At 41.9% G+C, this 22,012-nt stretch overlaps 1 protein-coding gene across 1 annotated transcript in view; it reads right to left on the bottom strand.

Moving 5' to 3' along the window:
- slc49a4 (solute carrier family 49 member 4) overlaps positions 1 to 22,012 on the bottom strand; it is a 49,281-nt gene that overhangs the window by 12,054 nt on the left and 15,215 nt on the right. The window contains exons 5-8 of the mRNA XM_076747725.1: positions 18,541 to 18,649; positions 12,667 to 12,734; positions 6,728 to 6,855; positions 1,565 to 1,747 (exon numbers count right to left, since the gene is read on the bottom strand). Of these exons, the coding sequence (XP_076603840.1) occupies positions 1,565 to 1,747; positions 6,728 to 6,855; positions 12,667 to 12,734; positions 18,541 to 18,649 (488 nt within the window). The remainder of the gene's footprint in view (positions 1 to 1,564; positions 1,748 to 6,727; positions 6,856 to 12,666; positions 12,735 to 18,540; positions 18,650 to 22,012) is intronic.

The raw sequence follows: 22,012 nt of genomic DNA, 5'->3' as shown, positions 1-22,012 counted from the left end.
AATCCACTCAACATCCCTCCAGCTTCATTCTCAACCCTTCAAACTCTACCTGCTAAACATATTGAGCCAAACCTGTATACATGTGGAATTTCAGTTCAGTTGCCCTGACGAAAAACGTGAAACCCAGTCAGTGCAAAGGCAGCTGTAGTCCTGCCACAGAGGTCCGCTTAATGGCTACACCCTCTTGAAATAAGGCTCATTCAACAGAATTTTCAAGACTCAAGCTATATTTTTTTAAATTCTAGCATTGCAATCTGCCTTAAATCTATCAAACTTTAAATCTAAGATTATCCCACTTACTGTACCCTTGATAAAAAAAAGTATTTGCAGGCTCTAAATTTAGATTTATAAAATAAGATATGACTTTCTTGAATTACTGCTTATTTTGTGGTCTGATGCCAGCTAAGCACCACACGTCTGTTTGTTGGCAGTCGCTGGCAACTTTCTCTTCTTTACAAGCCACATTGGCAGGAAAGCAATCAAAAAAAAAAGTGTTGTATATGTATGTGGGTATGTGTCACCTAAATGTTTAAGACCTGCTGATTTCGACAAGACAAGCAGGTCTTGTGTCCTGGCTGTCATACTTGTTAGCGGGTCCAATGGCTGATCGGGTCAAAAAAGACTCATATCCACCTGCACCGGCAAGACAACCCAGAAGGCAGGATCAAGATGCAGTTGTCAGGCAGCAGCTGTCAGTAGCCTCGTAGCTATCAGAAGGACTTGGCGGAGGAGGATGACTCTCATGAATATTTACGAAGGTCTGAAAATATATCTCTTATTTACTCAGACAAACAGGGCAGGAGGATGTGTCAGCGGCGGAGCCATCATTCCAGCCGATTGGTGTCATGATGTAGCCAAACTTACAGGGCAGGTTAATGAAAACGAAGACAGGTGGGCAAATCTCAAAGCAGCGCTGGACTCATGAACCAAAACACTGTCCTGAGTTCACACCAACATACACATGTGTACACAAAAAAGTCCTCACACATGCAGGCGCTTACATAGATGAGTGAGCTAAGTTTACTTGGGATTTTTCTTTCTCCCGTGAAAGCCGCAGTGGCTGAAGAGAAGCAGATGACATGCCGTCCTCTCTGCTGTGGGCCTAAATTATTATATCAAATTCTGCCAGGCAGCCAACTCAAAAATAAATCGGAGGCTAAATTACAATAGGGAGTTTTTCTTTCTCTGTGCTGAATGTGTCAATTGCATTGTAACCTAATTTTCCCACTGTACGCCTTTTATCGGCAGCATCTGCAGGGCTTCAAATGGATTTTTTGAAAACAATGGAGCCTGTGGCTTTCGGGAGGTGGGAGAAACCGGCAGGGGTGCAGAAAGCTTCTGAATGAAGTAAACACTTCAGAGGATTTAGACTTTTTCCTTTGACAGCGGTCAGAAACACAAAAGAAGTCCTGAAGTGGCGTTACCCTGACCACACGACACTAAATAAGCACGAGTGGGTCCAGTACAAACGGATGAACAAATGCATTTATATTTTGTACTAACAACAGAGATTTCATTTTCAGTTATTTTCACTGTTTCCCCATTTATAGACACGCTATCTTACCTGTACAGTAAAAGGTGAGGAAGAAGAGAAGCAGACCGGTGACCAGACTCCCCAGGAAAGTTACCACTCCACACGTGATGCCTTCAGGGACCGGGTACACGGTCTCGATGAAGATCTCGAAGAATATTGGCACGCTGCTGTTGATGAAAATGCCCACCAGGATGCAGGAAGTGTACAGGATGGCTGCAAAGGGGCAAAATGAACAGCAGAACGACAGTAAGTCACAGTTTAACTGGAAACTGTGATTTAATAAGGTATCAAATCCCTTCAGAGCTACTCTTTTAAAAGGATGGCACACTGGTCAAGTTTATGGAGCAGCAGTGGTGATTTATGCCCCCTTCCACAGCCATCTACTCTACCATTTTTTTCCCGCAGCACTAAGATTTAAGACTCATCCTGAAATAACATTTGAATTTAGAATACCACCCCTTATGGTGGCAGTTTACCAGAGACAAAACCAAAATACTGTAGGTGTCCACCATGACCTTCACCTGGTCTGCAGTGTCACATGTTGAATATGTCAGCTTTGTCCTTTGAACTGTGTGTTTCTGGCTTCCAATGTTTTCATCACATCTGACCAAGCATCCCATGTCACCTTCGGTAATGGCAGATTTGATAGTCTGGACACATTCGGACAAGAAAGTATTGAGTTTTGATACGCAGCCGTCCATAAGGAGGGTCTTTACTCCAGTCTGGCATGAAGTCTCACGAGAAACTTTTGATAGCACGGTGACAGCCATTCAATTTCAATTTTGTTCAATTGTTTTTAGTTTACTTGCATGCTTGGCATTAAGATATAACTAATTTCACGGATTCTACAGTATATTAAAATCTAATTTCTGATTCTGATTCTGCCAAAATGTGCAGATGTCCACATAGTAAACAGCTTGTCTCATTTGCTCCTCAGGCATGACAAGAATGTTACTCTTCACGCTGGCTGCTGCTTGTTTAATTTGGGTGCAAGAACTTCTTGAATGAAGTGAAAAAAAAAATTGTGGATGGTAAACTTTAAATTGAAAATTCTGATGTGCAGACTGGCTCAATCTAGTTCCCACAACAAACATTGCAGGGGTCATCTTTTGCAGAGGTTTGCGGAACAACTGTGTCAAATGTGTGTGTGTGTGTGTGTGTGTGTGTGTGTGTGTGTGTGTGTGTGTGTGTGTGTGTGTGTGTGCATGTGTGTGCGTGGCCATGTATTACTCATGTTGTGGAGACATAAATCTGTTTACACAGTCACATTGTGGGAACTCGCTTTACTTGTGGGGACAAAATGCATGTCCCCAATATGTAAATCAATAAATTTTAGTGTGAAGATTTGAGTTAAGGTTAAGATTAGGCAAGTAGTGGGTATGGTTATGGTTAGGCTAGGTCTTCTGGAAATGGATGTAAGTCTATGTAATGTTCCCAAAAGTGATGAAAACCTAACCTCTCTATGCGTGTGTTCGTCTGCAGTGCAATCAAAGAGTTCAGTGTGTTTGGCCAGTGTGGGATCTACTCTCAGCCGCAGTCCTTTGACTGGGACCTGGAGTAAAATGTGTGAATGTGTATTAGAGTGGATGTGCAGAGAGATTAAGCCATCACCTCTGGAGCATCACGGCACCCTCCATCTCCCTTATCACAGCAGATTGGTCCAAATGAGCTCCCCATTAGCCTGCACGTCCCTTTAATCACAGTGCCTCTGAGGGCCCTTGCGAGCCTGCCTGCCCGCCTGCCTGTGACGGGGAACCCAGGAGTCACTCACGCAGCCATCATTGGCAGCCTTCTCCCCTGCTCGTCTTTATTCAACCCCAATGAAGCACTGATATCAGACACTTAAGGCCGCTTCAACCACTACACTTTTCCCCTCACGTTATTGAATTAGGCTATCTGGCCCTATTTCCCAGAAGGCAGTAGGATATCCCTTGAAGGAGGGAAACACATCGTGAGCACAGCAGTGGAGGTGGTTGGGATATAACTCAGTAGCCTGAAGAGAGGAAAATGTTTTTGTTTGCTTTAGAAATTATATAGAGGATCGTATTGCACAACCCTGATTCCAAAACAAAACAGAATGTGAGAATTTGTTAATCCTCTTCGACACATACTATTTAATGTTTGACCTCATCAGCTTCATTGGTTTGTGTACATATATGCTCATTCAGAATGTTTGCCAAAGTTGTGGAATGCCTCCAAGAATACCTGTTTGGGACATTCCACAGGTGAACACGCAGGTTCACTGGTAACAGGTGATAGTATCAAAGGCTCAGTCCACATGTAAGGATGGAGCAGGCAGATGACTGCGTTCTCTTTTGATTTACATTCTGCACAACTTCTTGGGAATCAGATTTGTAATGAAGTTGAACTAATAATTATTTTCATTATTGAAAGATTTGGTATGTATGTATGTGCCTGTGTGTGTGTGTGTGTGTGTGTGTGTGTGTGTGTGTGTGTATATATATATATATATATATATATATATATATATATATATATATATATATATATATATATATATACACACGTGTATGTACATATATATATATATATATATATATACACACACACACACACACACGTATATATATATACATATATATATTATGGATGATGGATGGATAGATAGATACACACACTCAAAAAACATACCATTTCGACCTAAAAAGTGATTATTCTTCATGGGAAATAAAAGCTGAATCCACAATATTCTCTATTTATATCTTTATATCTACCACAAATGCACCCACACAATCATAAATGTGGTATATCTGTTTACTTTGTTCATAACAAAGTATAACTGACCCCACTGACAATTTATATTCAAAATATTAAAAGATTTCTGATCACTCTGATCTGTGTGTGCGCAACTGATCACACCACAGTGATGAGGTGTGATCAGTGGCAGTTTTTGGTGCAGTATCACACCATCCTCTCATATGAAATGCTTCTTGGATCAACAAGGTTGCAGCTCGGCTGCTGCAGACTGCCAGTGTCTGGGATATGAGGACGTGAGGAGAGCAGTGCCAGGGCCGAGAGAATGATGATGGATGATGATGGCAGGAATCAGTGGCTTTGAACGACATGCTGGTATGCTTATTGGTTTGGCTTAGGAAAAGGCAGCTGAGTCCAGTTCAAAGTCCCTAATGGGTTTATCACTGACGTCTACAAATAGATTCGTTCTGCTGAATATGTACCAAAGTAAGTATTTGGAAAGTGAGACATTTTTTAGCGATTTGGCTCTGTATGCTGTGCACTTGTAATGAAACAGTAACTACATGGCTGACTTTAAGCTTTGAGGGTGTTTGAGGGTCCATACTGGTTGAATTATGTATGACTTTTTTATAGATAATACAATATAATTTGTTTGTGTCCCACATAGTCACATGACCTAGATCAGCCACAAAGGATAGTCAAACACATTACGGGTGTGGATTTATACTCAAATTGTAAAAAAAAAATTCAAACATTTGATTGTGAAAATAATATTAAAAAAAGAAATGAATGCACTGAATGATGGACAAAAGTCACAAAACCTCTTGTCCAGTAATTAGTTCAATTCAACACATGTGACTCCCCAAGGTCATAATGTCCAGTGAAATTAATTCTCAAGTTAGATTCCGGTTCAACAAGCTGTTTTCCCCGCTGCTTCCCTGGCGTCTACCCTCTCCCAGTTTGGTGAATTAAGGGTTTATTTTGCCCATACCAGAATAAGTGATGATTGTTGGAACGATGGAAAGATCAACCAAGAAGGTTTTGGTCAATTATATTTTCTGTCTGTCGCGTTTGACTGAAGTGCTTTTACAATGATAAAATGCTGTTTCTGTGAATGGAGTCCGGTGGATTCTGGTAAGAACGATAGAACAGCTGTTTCTAGTTAAACGAAGTGGGTCTTACTTGCTAACAAAAGGGTCTATCTCTGCAGGGATGCTTTCCAGAATTCTGAAATTCTGAACACGAGGATATGCCACTTCATGGTGTAACTTTCCAACTACAACAAGGAAGAACATGTGTAAAGGGACTCATACGCAAATAACGGTCTGTATGCCCATGCGTGAAATAGCGAAAATCTGAATTTTTGTGAGTTACAGTGAGTTTGAGTACAGTTATTCACAGGATATAATGGTGAGGCGATGTGTTCGGTGTGGAAGCAATGACTCTGAGGAAGAACTGCAGGAGAAGGAGGACAGCGAAATGTCTGCTGTTGACTCACAGGCAGAGGCCATGTTTCTCGAGGGAGAAGATATTGCTTTAGACAAGTAAGTATCTATTTTATCATGCAGCTTGAGTTTTTATGTGCACAATGTTTAGTTTCAAGTAGAAGTCTCCAAATTGCCATTTTTGGAGAGCGCTTTGACATACCCTAAGAAAAATGTGTCAAATTTTCATTTTCTGTGATTTTGTTATCAAATTTGAAATGGGACTCGGTAAGACTTCACGCTACGGTCCCATTGTGTTTTCCAGCAAAAGGTCCCAACCACAGTCATCTGCAGGTGTTTATTACAAAAAAATATTCAGCCAGAAAAAAAACCCTAAAAATTCAGTGTGTTCAAAATTCTATTGCTCAATGCCAGTAGCACTTACAGTGACTCTGACTGCCAGGGATAAAACTTCAGAGTGCGACTTTTCAAAAGAGACCAACACCATGCATGTTCTCCAAATAGTTCACGAACAGCTTTCAGTTTACTTTGGGTGTGCTTGGAAAGGCATTTTTATTCAAATTCTGCTGGAGTGATGAACCATGCTTATGTTGAAATAATACACAAGTAGCATGTCTCTGGTTGTATTGGTTTTCCCTCTTATGGACGTAATGCACAAAGATCAATTTTTGAATGGTTTGAACCTAAGTATTACTTTTAGAGGGTAATCAAACGTCATTTTGTCAGCCCTGCAGGGGCTATCACGTAAATCTGGGGAATTTATTTTACAGGTATGCAAACGTTTTTTTCTTGGATCTACACAAATCTTGTAGGTGACCCATTTTGAACTCTATTTATTTTATATTTAATTTTTGGTCTCTTTAAATTGTGGGGGAGTGGGTGTATAAAGGGCCTGTGGACTGTCCCGTGTTTCCCAAAAACTGAGCCGAAAAATAACCCTGAACTGCCAATGAATTCAGTTTGGCTGTGGGGTGTATCAGCTGCACTGCACATATGCAGTGTCACCTTGACAGTGATGCTACTGTGGACCCACCTGCAGTGGAGGGGAGGTGAGTGACTCTGCTCAGACACGTCAGTGTGAACCAAGTAGAGGACAGTGAGGCTCCTGCCAGCATCAGCACCAGGATCAGCTTCAGCATCCCCCGAATAGAGTCTGCAAACCTGGGGGGGTGGGTGGAAGGGAGGGGGGAGAAAGGAGGAATATCAATTTCTAAACGCTGAGGCACATCACAACATATTCAAGATACTGACCCTGAAATACACCAGGACAAAAAGCAGACAGGATTACTAAGGTGACTGAAGACAGCTGCTTCAGAAACAAGAGGCATCCTTCATAAACACAATGAGAAGCTAAGCAATTTCTAAATGTCTGCTTCCTCTGTGACTTGTGTCATAATCTATTACTGGAGACATGCATTGTTTCAGGGAAAGGGTACATCATTTTCCTTCTCCCACTTGTTCTAAGTGTATCAGTTGCACTTGTCATTACACAAGCAGACACTATTCTAAGAGTTGATTCAATTTGTCTCAGCAGCTAAGCGCGCAGACTTGAGATGTGCATTGTATTATAGTGTGGAAGACAAGCCATCGGGCCATTCCAAACCCTCTTGAGCACTGTGGTTTCTCTTTGTAGCCCTTTCTAAAGCCTCATAGTTCATTAACTCCTATCCGCTCCTCTGGGTACATATGCATATGTATGCTTGTGAAAGATTAGATGAAGCTACAGAAGCCTGTAGCAAAGACAGACACTAATTACTTTTGTTTTGTTGCTCACAGACAAGATGCTCGAGAAAAGAGGTCTGAACTTGACAATGAACTTAATCCAAGAATAAAAAGAAGTGTTGGAAACGGCTGATTAGTTGAGCTAGGTTGTGAAGTTCTGTCAGCATGCTGAGGGCCAGGGGATGAGGGAAATCATCCCGTGGACGGATAATGAGAACCCCTCCACTCAGAACGTTGCAGGGTGACATTTTTAGATGACATCACTGTCTCCTGGGATTTCATGAGCTGTCATTCACAGTCTCAACACATTACACACAGGACATCGGCTCCATTCTGAATCGCTACCTTTAGACTCACTCTCACTGCGAGAGGGTTTCGAGCTGAGTATGGCTATCGTGGGATAACACCATGAATTCTTTTCTGCTAAACAGATCTAAAGCTGTCATATTTCTGTTTACAAGAATGAGCTGGTTGCATTGCAAAAGGCAGTCTAGTCCAAGGGCCAAGCACTTGCTACTTCACAGAGATGTCTGGTTTCCCTGCCCATAGCTCGAATCTGCATCACCCATCTGCCACTAACTGGCTCACATCCACAACCCTTCAACCACCCTGGTGCCAGAGAGGGATGAAATCCTTAGCCTGCACCCAGTCATGCTCTCATCTCTTTGCGGAGAGGATCACAGGCTACTCCTATGTTTCAATTCCAATCTGATCCTCTGGGCAGAAAAACCATAAGTAGCTTATTTCCTATACTAACTCTGATGGTCCCTGAGTCCACTTGATAAAGAGCTTGGTCACTGATTGACAAGACAAGTTTGAATAAACTAATACAGCTGAGCATAGTTTGGGGTTTGAAAACCACTGGCTTACAGTTGACCAACAGTAGGATAAATATCCTATCATTATAATTCTCAAGTTAAAGGGCAGTGCTCTTCTGTCTGTCTTTCTGTCAACAAATTCTATGAAGACCTAACCCAACAATCAATGCTACTAACAACTGATGCCTGCATAGTCAAAGCCTGATATAAAACACCTTATCCCTCACATATCAGTGGGCTACAATGTTGCACTGGATGAGATGTTCCATAAGCAGTTTATTTTGAGTCGATCCCACATATGTTGTCCTCATGCCACAAATTCTCATTAAAGCAGCAAATGTGTATCAATCCACAGCTGAAAATAGTCCCCTTCAAATGAGCTTTTTACTCCTGCTTTTATCTGTTGGGTGCAGTGAGCAGCTGCTCAAAGAAATGCCTGCACCTTTTGTAAAAATGCAACTATATGTCACCAGGATTTAAAGATTTACCTTAGTAGAAGCAAAGCTTGCAACAAACAGGGTAGGGGTGGCGAAAAGTATTACATTATTTAAAAAATTAAATTATTTGATGATGATGAAAAAATATTGATCAAGAAAACTCTTTGCTATAAAGGTCTGCATGTCTCCAGTAATGTAATTCAGAGCTCTGTTACACTGCTCAGTGAGTAAAGAGGGTCATGTCATCTCATGAGGTAATATCAAAATTAAAAGCCTATCTTTTACACTGCTCTAACAGGATTTATTGGCCATAAAGATGGCATCATTTAAGTCATGTAGAATCAGATTCCATTTTCTGCTCTCCCAGTGCCTGCGGGGAATGATGAAATATCACCATCAGTACGATATTATCAATTGAGCCTGTCTCTGTTTCCAGTGAGGGACATGCAGTAAATGACCAAATAGATGTGGACAGTATAATATGATGATCAGCATGCAATCACAGATTGTCCCCATTTGCAAGCAAAACAAATTAGGCAGTGGCTGATACTCATTTGTGTTTGCTCTATCTCATCTCATTAACCTAGAGTATTGTCTGGCTCACACCTTTGTGATGTGAAGGAGAATACCTTGGTTCTGTTTTCCGCCACCCCCTCGTCCTTCCCCGCCTCCCCCCCCGTCTTTTCCTGAAGCTTGTAATGGGAAGATAATGAGGGACGCTTGTTAGTTATTCTTTCTACCCTCCTCAATCTGTGAAAAAAGCGTACAGTGTGCCGCTGTCATCCAGTCAGCTTCTGTCTTGGCCATACAATTAAACAGCTGCCAGACTGTTTGTCAAATGTTTCCATGACAGGTGCCACACCTTGGAGCATCCACCACTAATTGAACCTGCTGCATCAAAGTCCCTGCCATTCCACTATCCACCGGCAAGACACAGGCAATGAAATGTTCGCAAGCAGCCAGTGTTTTTTTGGCAGAGGCCAAATGCTAATCCCCCAGGAAATTCAGCCTTGCAAGAGTATAAGCCACATAAAATGTGAAACTGCAACACCTGCAGCATGAAAAGCATTTACAGGGGGCCTTTTTCTGCCCTCTGTGGTAAACTGTGCTCTGCATTGGCACCATTTTGTGCTAGCTGGAGGGACAGGGACATCTTAAGGGCTGTTAGTAGATAAGACAAGGGACAGAGATTGCTCTCTGCTCAGTTCATTACCACAAGCTTTCCCGGGACTGTATCTAATGATGCCATATTGCAGCACACTGATGAAGAAAGAGACAAAGAAAGCAGAGAGGCAGCATTTAGTTTTACAGAAGGAACAAAGCAGTAAGACTCTGGTAAATGTCTTCTGCTTCTGCTGTTTTAAGAATTTCTCTAATCAAAGGACCTCAGTCGGATTGTGCATCTAGGGGCTCACTTCCCAACGGACATCACCAATCAAAGAGAAGAAGTGAAAAAAAAAAAGCCATCAGCCCGGTGACAGCGGAAAAAAAAAAAAGCCATCAGCCCGGTGACTGATTATTAATGAGAACGTCTGCTCCCTATTGTAAATGACCCAGCAGCAGAAGCAGCAGATCACGGTGGGTTAACACTTCAATCAGCTGATTCTAGCTTTGTATGTAGCATTATAAGACTGATGACTTTTCCGCAGTCACTGATTTTTAAAGTCAATACAGTTGATGACAGAGTAATGGTGCTGTTATCACCTTTGTCACATTTGTGATCACTAAATAGTGATATAATCACAGGTAACATTTATAAGCTGCAATCAAATCACTGTTTGATGCTTGATCAAAATGATTTCAACCAACAGGAAATGACAAGTTTACTTTCACAGCACTTTTTAAAACTTACGTCACACACGGCTTCATAAAAGAATGGACCACCTTTAGTCAGAGAATACTTTATTGGTATTTTGCTTTGTTGTCTAAATTAACCCTAATGGGAAAATGCAATAAGGGATCATTTCTACCATTGCTACCCACTGAGCACAACTCTCTGGCATGATCAGAGGCTAAGAGAAGTTCATAACCAACCCCACAGCCACATTAAGCACATTTCAACAGTTGCACATAGAGCAAATTACTATCAACTGTTGCACCAAAGAGGGACTAATCAATCCCTCCACTGACTCAGAGTCTATGCAATCAACACCAATAATTCAACTGCTCTGTTTACATACCCTTTCATCTTGTGCTGCAAACAGCTTCATTGATTAACAGTGGGAGTTATGGGCTTATTTCCCTGATTACAACTTAAAGAAAACAGTGGGCCTGCTTGGAAGTGCTGATTGGGCATCAGCCTGCGCTAAACATATATCCCGTCAGAGGAGGAATGCATCCCTTGCTTTTGCAGACTCCGCACTTTGTCTTCATGGTGCAGCTCCCTATCCATCAATGGAGGTGAAGTGGCTGTTGCATTAGCATCCATTTCCCTCGCTCTATCACAGAGTCACTGGCTTCAGATCATTTATTAAAAGAGAGTAGATGAGATTAGGTGAGCAGCAGAGAGGACCCGACCCCACCTCTATTGAACCCTCTGCCATTTTTCATAAGAGATTTATTAGTTATTAATACTGTTATAAGGACACAGTACAGTATCAGTACAATATGTATGCATACAGAGCGACCAGAGCTATTTCACTGTGAAGAAAAGTCAAAGGTACTGGTTTCTAATCTTGTTTGTCAGGTAGCAAAGGTACAGCCAAGGCTATTAAACAGAGCATGAATTGATTACTTCCATGCTTTATGAATTAAAGGACCCTTTATTCACAGCTGTCTTAATGTGGTCTGTAAGAAATGAATTCACTCATTCCTTCAGCAGATGGTTTTGGCTGTGTGTCAACTGTCACATTTGTATTCAATTTGCAGAGGTGTTGGGGAAAAAGAAGACTCCCTATATATTCATATGAAAATTTCCATTGTCTTCTCTTTTAACTATGCAAATCGTGATGTTGAAAAGTCAGTTAAGTCAGTTCATCTGCTTTACCTTTATCTTCGTCTGAAAGGCCAGTGCTCCTTTCAACAAGGTAATGTCTACTGACTTGTGAACCAGGTTGCATAAACCTATGAGTTGTGAGCAGTTCAATTGAAGAGTGATTCTTCCTTCTCAGAGTGTTTCATCTGAATCATTTTTACAATGAAAAAAGAAGGAAAAACGAGAGAAAGTCCGATCCAGCTCACTTTGTGTCGCAGATACATGCATTTTCTTATTTCTTAATGATCTTCTTATCTTGTAGCTCTTTTGCGGTGCAGCACTGATCTAAACTACTTCTTACATATATTATATATTTGCTTGCAAATACTTCTTAATCGTTCTTTTCACAAATAATTTTCTCACTTCTAAAGACTTTTTTATATCAGGGTAAATGTGAAGTGCTAAATTCTTTTTTTTTTCCCACAGGTTTTCCCAAGCAGGAGAGGTTTCAACCTCCCTCACTGTGTGTGCAACCTCTCTGGTGTTCTGACCATCTCAGAGACATGCCAGACTCAGCTGCAAAGAAGGTCTGCAAATGTAAAGGGGGGATTACAGTAAACGCTTATTTTCTAATTTGATGCCTCACCAGGTCCATCGAGTTTTCACCGAGCTGAGTGGTATTAGCCTGATAATCAGACTGAATTGCCATTTTGCTTTCACTTAGAACGCTGAAAATCTGAGATGTGGGGGGCAACTCAGAGGTCTGGAAGCAGGGAAGGGTGCTGCTGCATTTATGTTAACTTTGAAGTCACTTCAAACCATATTCAACAGTCACACAATGAGCAAGTTACAAAAACACATGGATGAGAAGACTGCATGCACGTTAACCAGCTTGATGGGGGTTTGTGGGAGACGCTAATTAGCAAGGCCATTATTCCAAGGATCTGTGCACATCAATAGTCTTACTAGTCTGGACTTGCTTGGACAATCTTGGCTTATTACTTCCTTTTCACCTTAAAATCATATCAAAAATCATACTATGCTATAGTCAAACAATAAAAACGGGTATATAGTGGCTTACCTGGCCATTGCTACTCCAAACACACATCCACCAATAGTCGACCAGAAACCAATCCAACCTGCGTCAACCTGTGTGTTAGAAAAGAACAGGGGGTGGTGGGGGAGAATGAAAGAAGGTTATTCAGTGTTCAAAATGCAGTCCATGACTGTGGGGACAGAGTTAGACAGAGAGCAGGCACTAAGTGTCTGAAGTCCACAGAGGCCTGTCAATCACTGTGTCTGGTAAATTGCCAGGCAGCAATGCTATAAGAGCAGCTGTGTGTGTATGTGTGTAAGAGTGCAAGATTGTTGTCCTTTCTTATTTACACAGATGAGAGCCAACGCATACACTTAGCCTTAAAGTCAGGAGAAAAGACGTTATGGCCAAGCAGAATCAATATGAGGGAAAGTGTAGCACATAAGCGCACACACACAGACACACGCACAAAAAAACAATCAGTGTGTGGCACCCGGGCGAGAATGTCTCCAAGTGCCAATGAAGGTGTTTGGTTCCCATCAATCTCCTCGTGGCAATAGCTCACATTCAACCAAACCCAACCATATGGAAGATGAGACAGCAAGTGACCAGACTCTAAAGCAAGATCTGATGCTGTTTGCTTAATCACACTCTGCAGCGACCTGTCAGGAAACTCTGTAATGAAGAAAAGTAGACTATCAAAGATATTAAATGTAAAATGCATTCTGGCTCAGTAAGTGATGAATGTCTAAATGGCATTATGTGTAATCTAAATTACACTCCAAGTGTTGTGTGTGGGCCTTCTGTAAGAAGCTAGGAGCTCATTGGAAGGGCACCCATCTCTTGGTTGCGTGGCCTGAGGCAGCTTGTTGAGGTGAAACCTCAAAGATTTGACGCTTCATCATGTCTACTATATTGCGATGGTGTCAATAAGCTGGAGATGACTGGTGTTCGGGCAGGGAAAGCCAGGGCTCAAGGCTCTTCACACAGTAATGTGTTTATTTTCCCTAATCCTCTCTGTGTCTCTCAATCACCTTTTATAAGCCATTTTAAGCCAATAATCACAGACCTTATCCTTAGCATGGACCAGGCATCTAGTTATGCAAAATGGATGTTGTTCATTAAGGGGACAATAACATATGACCAATGAGTACAGCACACATTTCCTGAGTTATAATCATTATGATGGTGCTAAACTGAGTGAATTATCCTTTTGTTTGCAGGTCTTGAACACTCCCCAAGCAGAACTCAGGTGTTCAGGCCCCAGGAGTGCAGTGCTTTTACAAGATCCTATACTATCCCAATTCCAAGTCACGAGTAAGAATAATACACTTAAGCCTTTGTCTGACCATTTATACTTTCACCATGCTTTTGGCTCTTGCTCTGGTCTCACCCCAGCTCTTAGAAAATACAAACACAGTGAAGACTATGCTGTCAAAAAGCTGTAACTGTAGGAAGCACGGACTGACTGCATTTGAGAATCTCAGGCGCAAAACTGAAACAAGAACGGCAATGCAACCACTGATATGTGTTTCTGTCAAAGAAAACTGCCCAGTTCTGTTGTTTTTATTTCTTTTTCGGGCAATGCAGCAAGCGTCATGTCTGCAGGGCTGAAGTCAATGAAAGGCGATACTTCCAATGGCTGCTGTATGCTCACTGGGAAATAGTCGGACTTGATGGAAGTGAACTCCTTCACCACAGCAATTCACTCCCCAAGTGACTCCAAAGGGGAAGTCCACCCGGCAGAGTACCAAAGCCCTGGACTTGCTGTTTGTCACTGGAACAACTTACTACTCAGCTACAAGTTGCCCAGTATGTACAAGACGGCAACAGAACTAAATTATGAGCAACTACAACTACCACCTAGCAGTTGTATGCCTCCGTCAACCAGTCAGATTGCAGTTTACATCCATGTCTGCCCAGACTCATAAATGTAGTGCAGCCTTTGAAGGACTTTAATTAGGCATTAAGTGTATTTTCTGGTGGAAGTTATCAATATATTGACCCTTATGATTCCAATGAATAACTTCCAGTGAGAAACATGCTGTCTTCACTTAGAGACTATTTTTACAGAGGACTGATAGAGAGCTTCATCACATGGAGCAACAACAATCACCTGAAGCTCAATCAGCAGAACCAATGAGCCTGTGGTGAACTACAATGATTCAAAGATGGGTGTTGCGACAAACAAGCTACAAATTGTACAATGGGGATGCATCTTCAACCCAGCAGCACAGAAGATCTCTGCAATCAGCACAGTTTGAAGGTGGACACCCAAGATTAGAGTCAACAATTCAGTACCTGACCAAATGTGAAATGTGGTCACAGTCTGTCCTTCTGTTCCTGAGTTAAGGTGTTGAATAATGACCTGAGAAGTGTTTTTGCAGAACATTATGATGTCACAGTGAAGCTGACCTTTGGTCTTTTGGAGATACAATGTCATCACTTCATCATTTTGTCCCATTTCACACATTTGTGTGAAATTGTGTCATAATTAGTGCATGAACTCTTGAGTTATGAGGTCATGAGGTCTGACCACCAAAATGTAATCAGTTCATTCTTGTGTCCAAGTGAACTCTTCTGCAAAATTTCTGCCACAGATGAATATGCAGCTCTCATGCTTCCATAAGGGTTATAGGACTTGTATCAATGGCCCTAGAACCCCATATTTCCATTGTAGCCCTAACAGACAGCCCACAGGATGTGATCACAAGTGCACGTGTACTGTATGGGGTGGGAAAACGCTCAAAAACTTCAAGTTTCACAAGTTTCTCTCCAAAACAAGAGCTATGGCTGAAAGGCTGATTTGTGGCACAACACTGGTCTTAAATATTCAGCAATGGTGGTTGCCAGCCACCAGTGGTTCCACCACAGCTTCCCCTAGGATCCACCCCAGCTCCAGGCTTGAAAGTGTCCCCTCAGAATCACAAGTGTAACATTACAGGTACTGTGTCTATGTCTAACTCATAATATGCTCACACTAAAACTTGTTGGAAATCCGTGTGCATGTACCTTAAGAAAGCCCAACACGCAGTCATCTTAAAGCTAATACAGTTTCAGCATCCATAACCCTGCAAACTTTCCAAGGCGGGCTTCAGTCAGATCACCACATCTTCTCCTGCTGCACCGTTTGCCAGCCAGCTGATCCCTGTGTGTCTCTGCCCCTCTGCTTTTAATTTACTGACTAAATCTTCGCTGGTTGTTAAACACCCCAGTTGCATTTCTGGTCATATTTAGTCCTGAAATCTCAGCATGGCTGCTTACAAATTATCGGAAAGCATGAGGAAATTAATAGAAAGTATGGAATTGCTCTCTTGCTGTAATGCGCTGTGCCGTGGCCCGAGGCTCTTACTGCATACTTTAAATTACCAGAGAAACAGTCAGTCTCAGTAACATTTTTCAGGGATGAGAGAAAGATAATAAAAGACCAAGGGAACAGAGCAAGAAACATTTTTGAAATTGCAAGGGAGTTTAGGGATAGAAAGAGGAATAAGGTCTACATACAGCATCATGTGTTTGTATGAAATGCTCATTTCACTCCCTGAACAGCATCTTTCCGCACTGTTTCTGGATCTGACAGAATCAACAAAGCTTACAGCCTAAGCTACGATATAGGTCTGCAGATTCATACTGAGCTTAACAAAGAAGAAGATGCCATATTTGTTTTCCTCAGTTCAACTTGACTTTAAGAACAAACATCTCACACTCAAAGAAGAATGAAACACTTCAGAAGTCTTTTGCTGCATTAGTACTCCTCCGCCTGTTTAGATGCTCCACTATCTGCTTTCATTTAATTTTTAAGCTCAAAGTTTTGCACCCATGGGATATCCTGTAACGCAACTCACCTCATTGCGACACGCTTTTCATCTTCACACACTTTTTATCCTCTTAAATAGCATGGATAAAAGAAATATGGAAGAGAGAAAAAACTCTTTTGAGAACAAATGAAAATCTATGAACAATTTGGTATGCGCACTGCTGCCTCTTCACTGAGGTATAAAGACAGAGGTGTGACGAGGTGCGTCTCATCCTCCGCTCTCCTGTGTGTGATCTTGTCTCAAGCAGCAACTGTCTGATGATAACCTTGAAAAGATTCTCGCTTTGTCTTCCGACAGACTGCTGTGTCGAGACCTGAAAGACGCACACTACACACAGCCGCACTCCCAGTGCCACTCAACATGTCTTCCTCTTCGGTCTATCTCAGGCCGAAGATGGTGAGCAGGCATGCAAATGGTGAACTGCACTTGACTGGGCCTGAACGGACAGAAGCTGTGAGCAGGTTCAATGACTGGATAACACACAAAGAGAGAAGAGATGAACGATAATTGTTCTGTTTTATGTTTTGGTTCCCTCAAAAGTTACTAAATCTGTTTTTGTGTGGTGAGGCACAATGCTTTTGAACTTTAAAGTGTATTATATGTGTTATATAAAAGAGGGCGGGAGTGAGTTAATGAACCCTTGCAGGAAGGTTCAGCCGTCTGGAGGCCCTACAGACTGAAATGCACTTTTTACTGTAGTATAGGAGACATGGAGTTAATTATCCCTCAACATCTCCACTATTTCAGATTTGCTTTAAAGCAACTACAAGGAACTTTCGTGTGATTTTGGCAGACCCTGTGGACAGAAGCGGGAGTGTTTCCCGGAATGAAGATTGCATTTCCCATGAGCACCACTGCCTCGTGTCATAAAGATCTTGATCTGGCTCGTGTGTTCATTTGTTTTGGAAGTGAGTGAAAGAACTTATTTTTTATGCTATTTTTCTTTTTTAAACACAGACTGTATGCAGGAATCAAAGCGATGGGGTAGTGTTTCTACTCTTGGCTGTGTAAGATTAACAACTGTAATGTGATGATGGTTGAATAAAGTACACTTTGTTATAGTGCCATTCACACACCTAAGTTACATGTAAGCCCAAAACTAACAGATTCAATGGCTGAATTTTGTTGAGAAAGCTGAAGCTATCAGCATTCCAGAGTAATATTTTTGTAGGAAGATATAAGCCAGGCTAATGTGAAATGTTGGAAACCAGTTGTATTAAAGTAATGCCCACTGTGACCTATACCAGCATAAATTCATACCACACATTTTGCAGTGTATTTCATAAATAGGGCTGAGAAGAGGGCCAATTTAGGATTGGTTCTAAATCCTTTCAAATCCCGCAATTCTCTCCACCTGTAGAAGGACCAACCAAGGCTGCCCGTGTTCTATCGCCATCCCTTTTAGCTTTTTTTTTGCTCTTCAGCCAATTCTTTTCTTTTTCTCTTTACTGATCCTGCCACGAAATATAACACCAAAAACAAAATTCTCCTCCTGCTCTCTTTTACTTTTAGTTACTCACTGGATTGTTTCATCTGATTTCAAGTGGAAATGGACAGGAATTCAGAATAAGTATCTAGAAATAGCCAATCTTCTTGCTGATGGTCTTGTTTCTTTATTTGGATCGTATAGAGACATCAGTATTAAACTGAGGCTGTTTCATAAACAGTTTCATCTACCGGTCACTGTTTCTACCAGTCACTGGCACAGAGGAGGTTTTCAAAATGGGAAAATTAAACCCGGTAAATGGACTGACAAGCCACTCATGACACTTTGATTTTATGCAGAAATAAAAGATGAGCTTCTATTCATACTTGATCAATGTATAGACGGCAGACTGAGAGCTGACCTTGTCTGCACATTTTTACAAAAGCCAGTCAAAATAGCAGTTCTAACTCAGGACTGTACCATTTTGATGGAATGGAGTTTGGAACAGCCCTCTGCAGAAACTACTTTTGGCAAAATGTGCACAGAAAGCAATGCCTGCCCAGGGTCACTGTATTCTGTGTCAGTGACCTTGGTTTACTGATGCGCTTCCTTATTCAAAGTCTAACACATTGGCAAAATTCAAGGCGAAATGTAAGTGTGTGTTTTGCTGCCTACCTGGCTGACTTTAGCTGGTGTTAGGACCATGTCGAGGACCCCTGTCCAGCCAGCAATCACTCCTGTGGGGACAGCATAGGCCACGGCTATCATCAGGAAGCGCAGGTTACTAAAGGGGATGAAAACACATTAGAGATTCAAGATGGTGCTCACAAAAAGATCTTACAAGCTAACTGTTTGTGTGCTGAGTCTCCCCAAAATATGAATATGGATGAGTTCTTTGACCTGGTGTGTCTATGCAAGACAGGATGCATAATGTGTCCTGATGTCCTAAAGAATATGCTGGACATTAAGTTCTGCGAAAAGACAATGGGTTGTTCTTTTGTTACCTTCTGGTTTATGTCCATACAACACCCATTTGCCTATGTTCCTTAAAAGCAGACTGTCAAGACATTTTTTCGAGGGGCCCTATCGCTGTCCTCTGGGTAAGAAGATCTTTACTTCTCGAATGAACCAATCAATTTTCATGGGGCCCAACATAAAGCTCACAGCACATCAATCATTACATGCAGCAGTTTGCTCAAATCAATAACTAAATGGGCAGATCTCCACATGAATTTGATGCGGCATCTAACTACATCCTGCTCAAATCATTCCACCGCACAGTATTTTCACATTTGCTCTTATTATAACGAACAAGGGCAAATGTTCTGATATCTATGGATGTGAAGTTCAGCAGTTGATTTTAATCCTCATTAAGGGTTTCATAGTCTCATCTAACGAAAAAATGGCACTAATTGGATTACCGTGCGTGAGGCCTCCTCCAACGACAACCTACATCCCAACATCAGAAGCCTAAGACAAAACAGTGAAAGCAGCATAATGAAACGTCTCCTTCCCCTTCTGTTCACTGGTTTGGAGGCCTGCCATCGGCCTCAGGTCTTTTCACCAGCCCACTGCATGTGTCACACAGCTCTGGCTCATCTCCCTGCTACTGTCAAAGCAGAAGATCTATCCTTGTGAAGAGCGAAGTGACAGAGAGATATGCAGCTACCTGAGCGCAGTGGCCAGAGCTGCTGGAATACAGCAATTTGCATCTAAAACTGAACAATACAGTCCATGGATTTATATGATTATTCAAAACACTCTAAAGTCTTGTGGGGCTCAACAGTATGGTGTGTGTATTCATTCGATGGGTTGATGAACTGATCATAAATTTTGCTGCTAAACTAAATAATGGAATCAATTCACTCGAGCTGCAGCAACGATCAAACAGCTTGAATCAAAATAATCAAATTGAATGGAAATGATTCCCTCTTCTGCAAACATTGAAAGGCTATGATTACGGCAACTACTACAGCTGCCTCTGTCAGTATCAGGCATGTTTAAAATTGTTGATCACTTCATTCAGTACAGAAGATACTCAGTCTTTAGATCTCAGTTTAAATGCCATGTTCCAATGTGACGGCACTGTTTAATCAAACAGTCTCGGTAGCATTTCATACTATTTGGTGAAAATAGATGGAGATTATTTTTATGGATTTATCTACTGATTGTTTTAGGCTTCTTGAATGACAATTCAATTAAATTTACAGCAAGTTTACGTAAGAGCTCACATTTGGGAAGCAAAAACCAGAAAATGTTTGGCATTTTTGCTTGATAAATGACTTTTGATTATCAAAACTGTGGCCGATGACTTGTCTGTTCACAGCCCAAATGATAAACAGGCTTATCTTTTCAGCACAAACTGACTGTACTGTCTACCGATGGCTGCTCATCAAGTCATCAGCTGAAATCAAACTGTACAAATAAGAGATCTCCCAGCTGTGATGAAGAGCTTTAGGCTACAGATATTGTGCTGCGTGGTCTGATACGAGCTGTCTGCTAATATCTCATCAGCTCACAGTGTCCTGTGAACAACAGGGAAAAAAAAGGCACCTCCATATGCCTCGTTATGTATGCACATCTAGTATACACACAGAGCTCACCTCTTTAGGGTATATGGCTCCGCTCCAATCACATGCAACCCAATTACAATCACTCGGAACACCCACGCTAATCACCTTCGCCCAATGAGGTGGCCTGCTGATTTAAATCAGTGCCACCTCCTCAACCCTAACAATATGATTAGAATCACTGGGCTTCTGACAAATGAGGCGAGGCTGGCAGAGCAGGCAGCAGGTTCACAGATTGGTTTGTTTTCTTGCTCTGATCTCTTTTGTTTATGGACACTGTTTAACTCCTGATTTTATTTTCCCTGCCGTTGTTTGTTATTAACATCTGCAGAATTTGGGCTCTGCTGCACTATCCTTCAAACACTCAACACACAGACAGATTAAGTTCACACACGCTTTGAGTCAGTGTTTGACTTTGCAAACTATGGGGGGGAACTTGGCCCATGACGCATAACCTGTAAAGCAAAAGCACTGCAGCTGTAAACATATGCACATCCTTTCCCTCTGCTGACACTGGTGCACTGAATCACTTTTATTCGTGAAATGCTTTGACTCCACAGAGAAACAAACACGGCCCGTCTGCCTGCTGCAGGCCTGTCATGTCCTAAGCAGTATGAGGCTACTTGGCCTTGGGGAGAGTATGGAGGGACGGTCATAAAAGCCCCGTGATGGAGCACCTTCTCTGCTTTTCTCCCAGCAACCCTTTCATTAACCTTGCCACAATAGCAGGAAATCAATATCCACGCACCTTTTTCTCTGTCCGGGTGCTTATTTAGATAACCAAATGTAAGCAAGCAGACACTAGCTACTGAGTAAGAGAGGGGACATTTTTTCCCTTTCCTTTCCTCCTGTTGATGAAATATTTCCGAAGAAGTCTCAAAGCTGGCGGCGTCATCAGCTAAGTGCTATTTGTCCTTGGCAGACCCAGCTGGGGATCAATGCATCAAGATGACAACTTTCAAAGCTAAAGTGAGTATGACTGGGGAGGGAGGGATCATCAATACTCAAGCTCTGGGCTGTTTAGTATTCCCTCACACTGTGATCAGAATACAATGATAACTTTCCACCACGTGTAGAGACATTCAGGCTTCTAATTAGACTGCTGCTGTGGAAGCAGATGTGAACAGCTGGAGGCACTCATCAAGCTGAAGATCATTAACCAGTGCTCAGACCCTGACAGGCTAAATGGATGAAGAGATACATCAATGGACAGGTATCAGGCAGGCTAACTGACTAGCTGACTGCCACCTGCTGTCATTGCAGAGGCCACAAAATGTTACCGTTTTGTCAGCGTCTAAAGATTCAAACTTAAGTAAGGATGCGACAATCCAACCCGCTGGCTCAGAATCAGCCGACCTTTAAGCAGATCAGGTATCACGCAGACATGACCAATCCACTTTCTTCTTCAATGTCATGAAACTATTCTGCGTTCACGCTACGGCTGGTAGGTCACGGCAGACTACCAGCTCAATTTTCAGTTCCACAGCAACCTCCAGCCTCATGTTACCTCACATGAAACGATCCAGATTGGTTTCATGCAGTGAGATATATAGACTTTTGGGGGAAAAGGAGCACTG

The sequence above is a fragment of the Chaetodon auriga genome, chromosome 13 (assembly GCF_051107435.1).
Source record: "Chaetodon auriga isolate fChaAug3 chromosome 13, fChaAug3.hap1, whole genome shotgun sequence".
NCBI lineage: Eukaryota > Metazoa > Chordata > Actinopteri > Chaetodontiformes > Chaetodontidae > Chaetodon > Chaetodon auriga.
The sequence above is the reverse complement of the archived record's forward strand: the minus strand, read 5'-3'. Positions and strand labels throughout refer to the sequence as shown.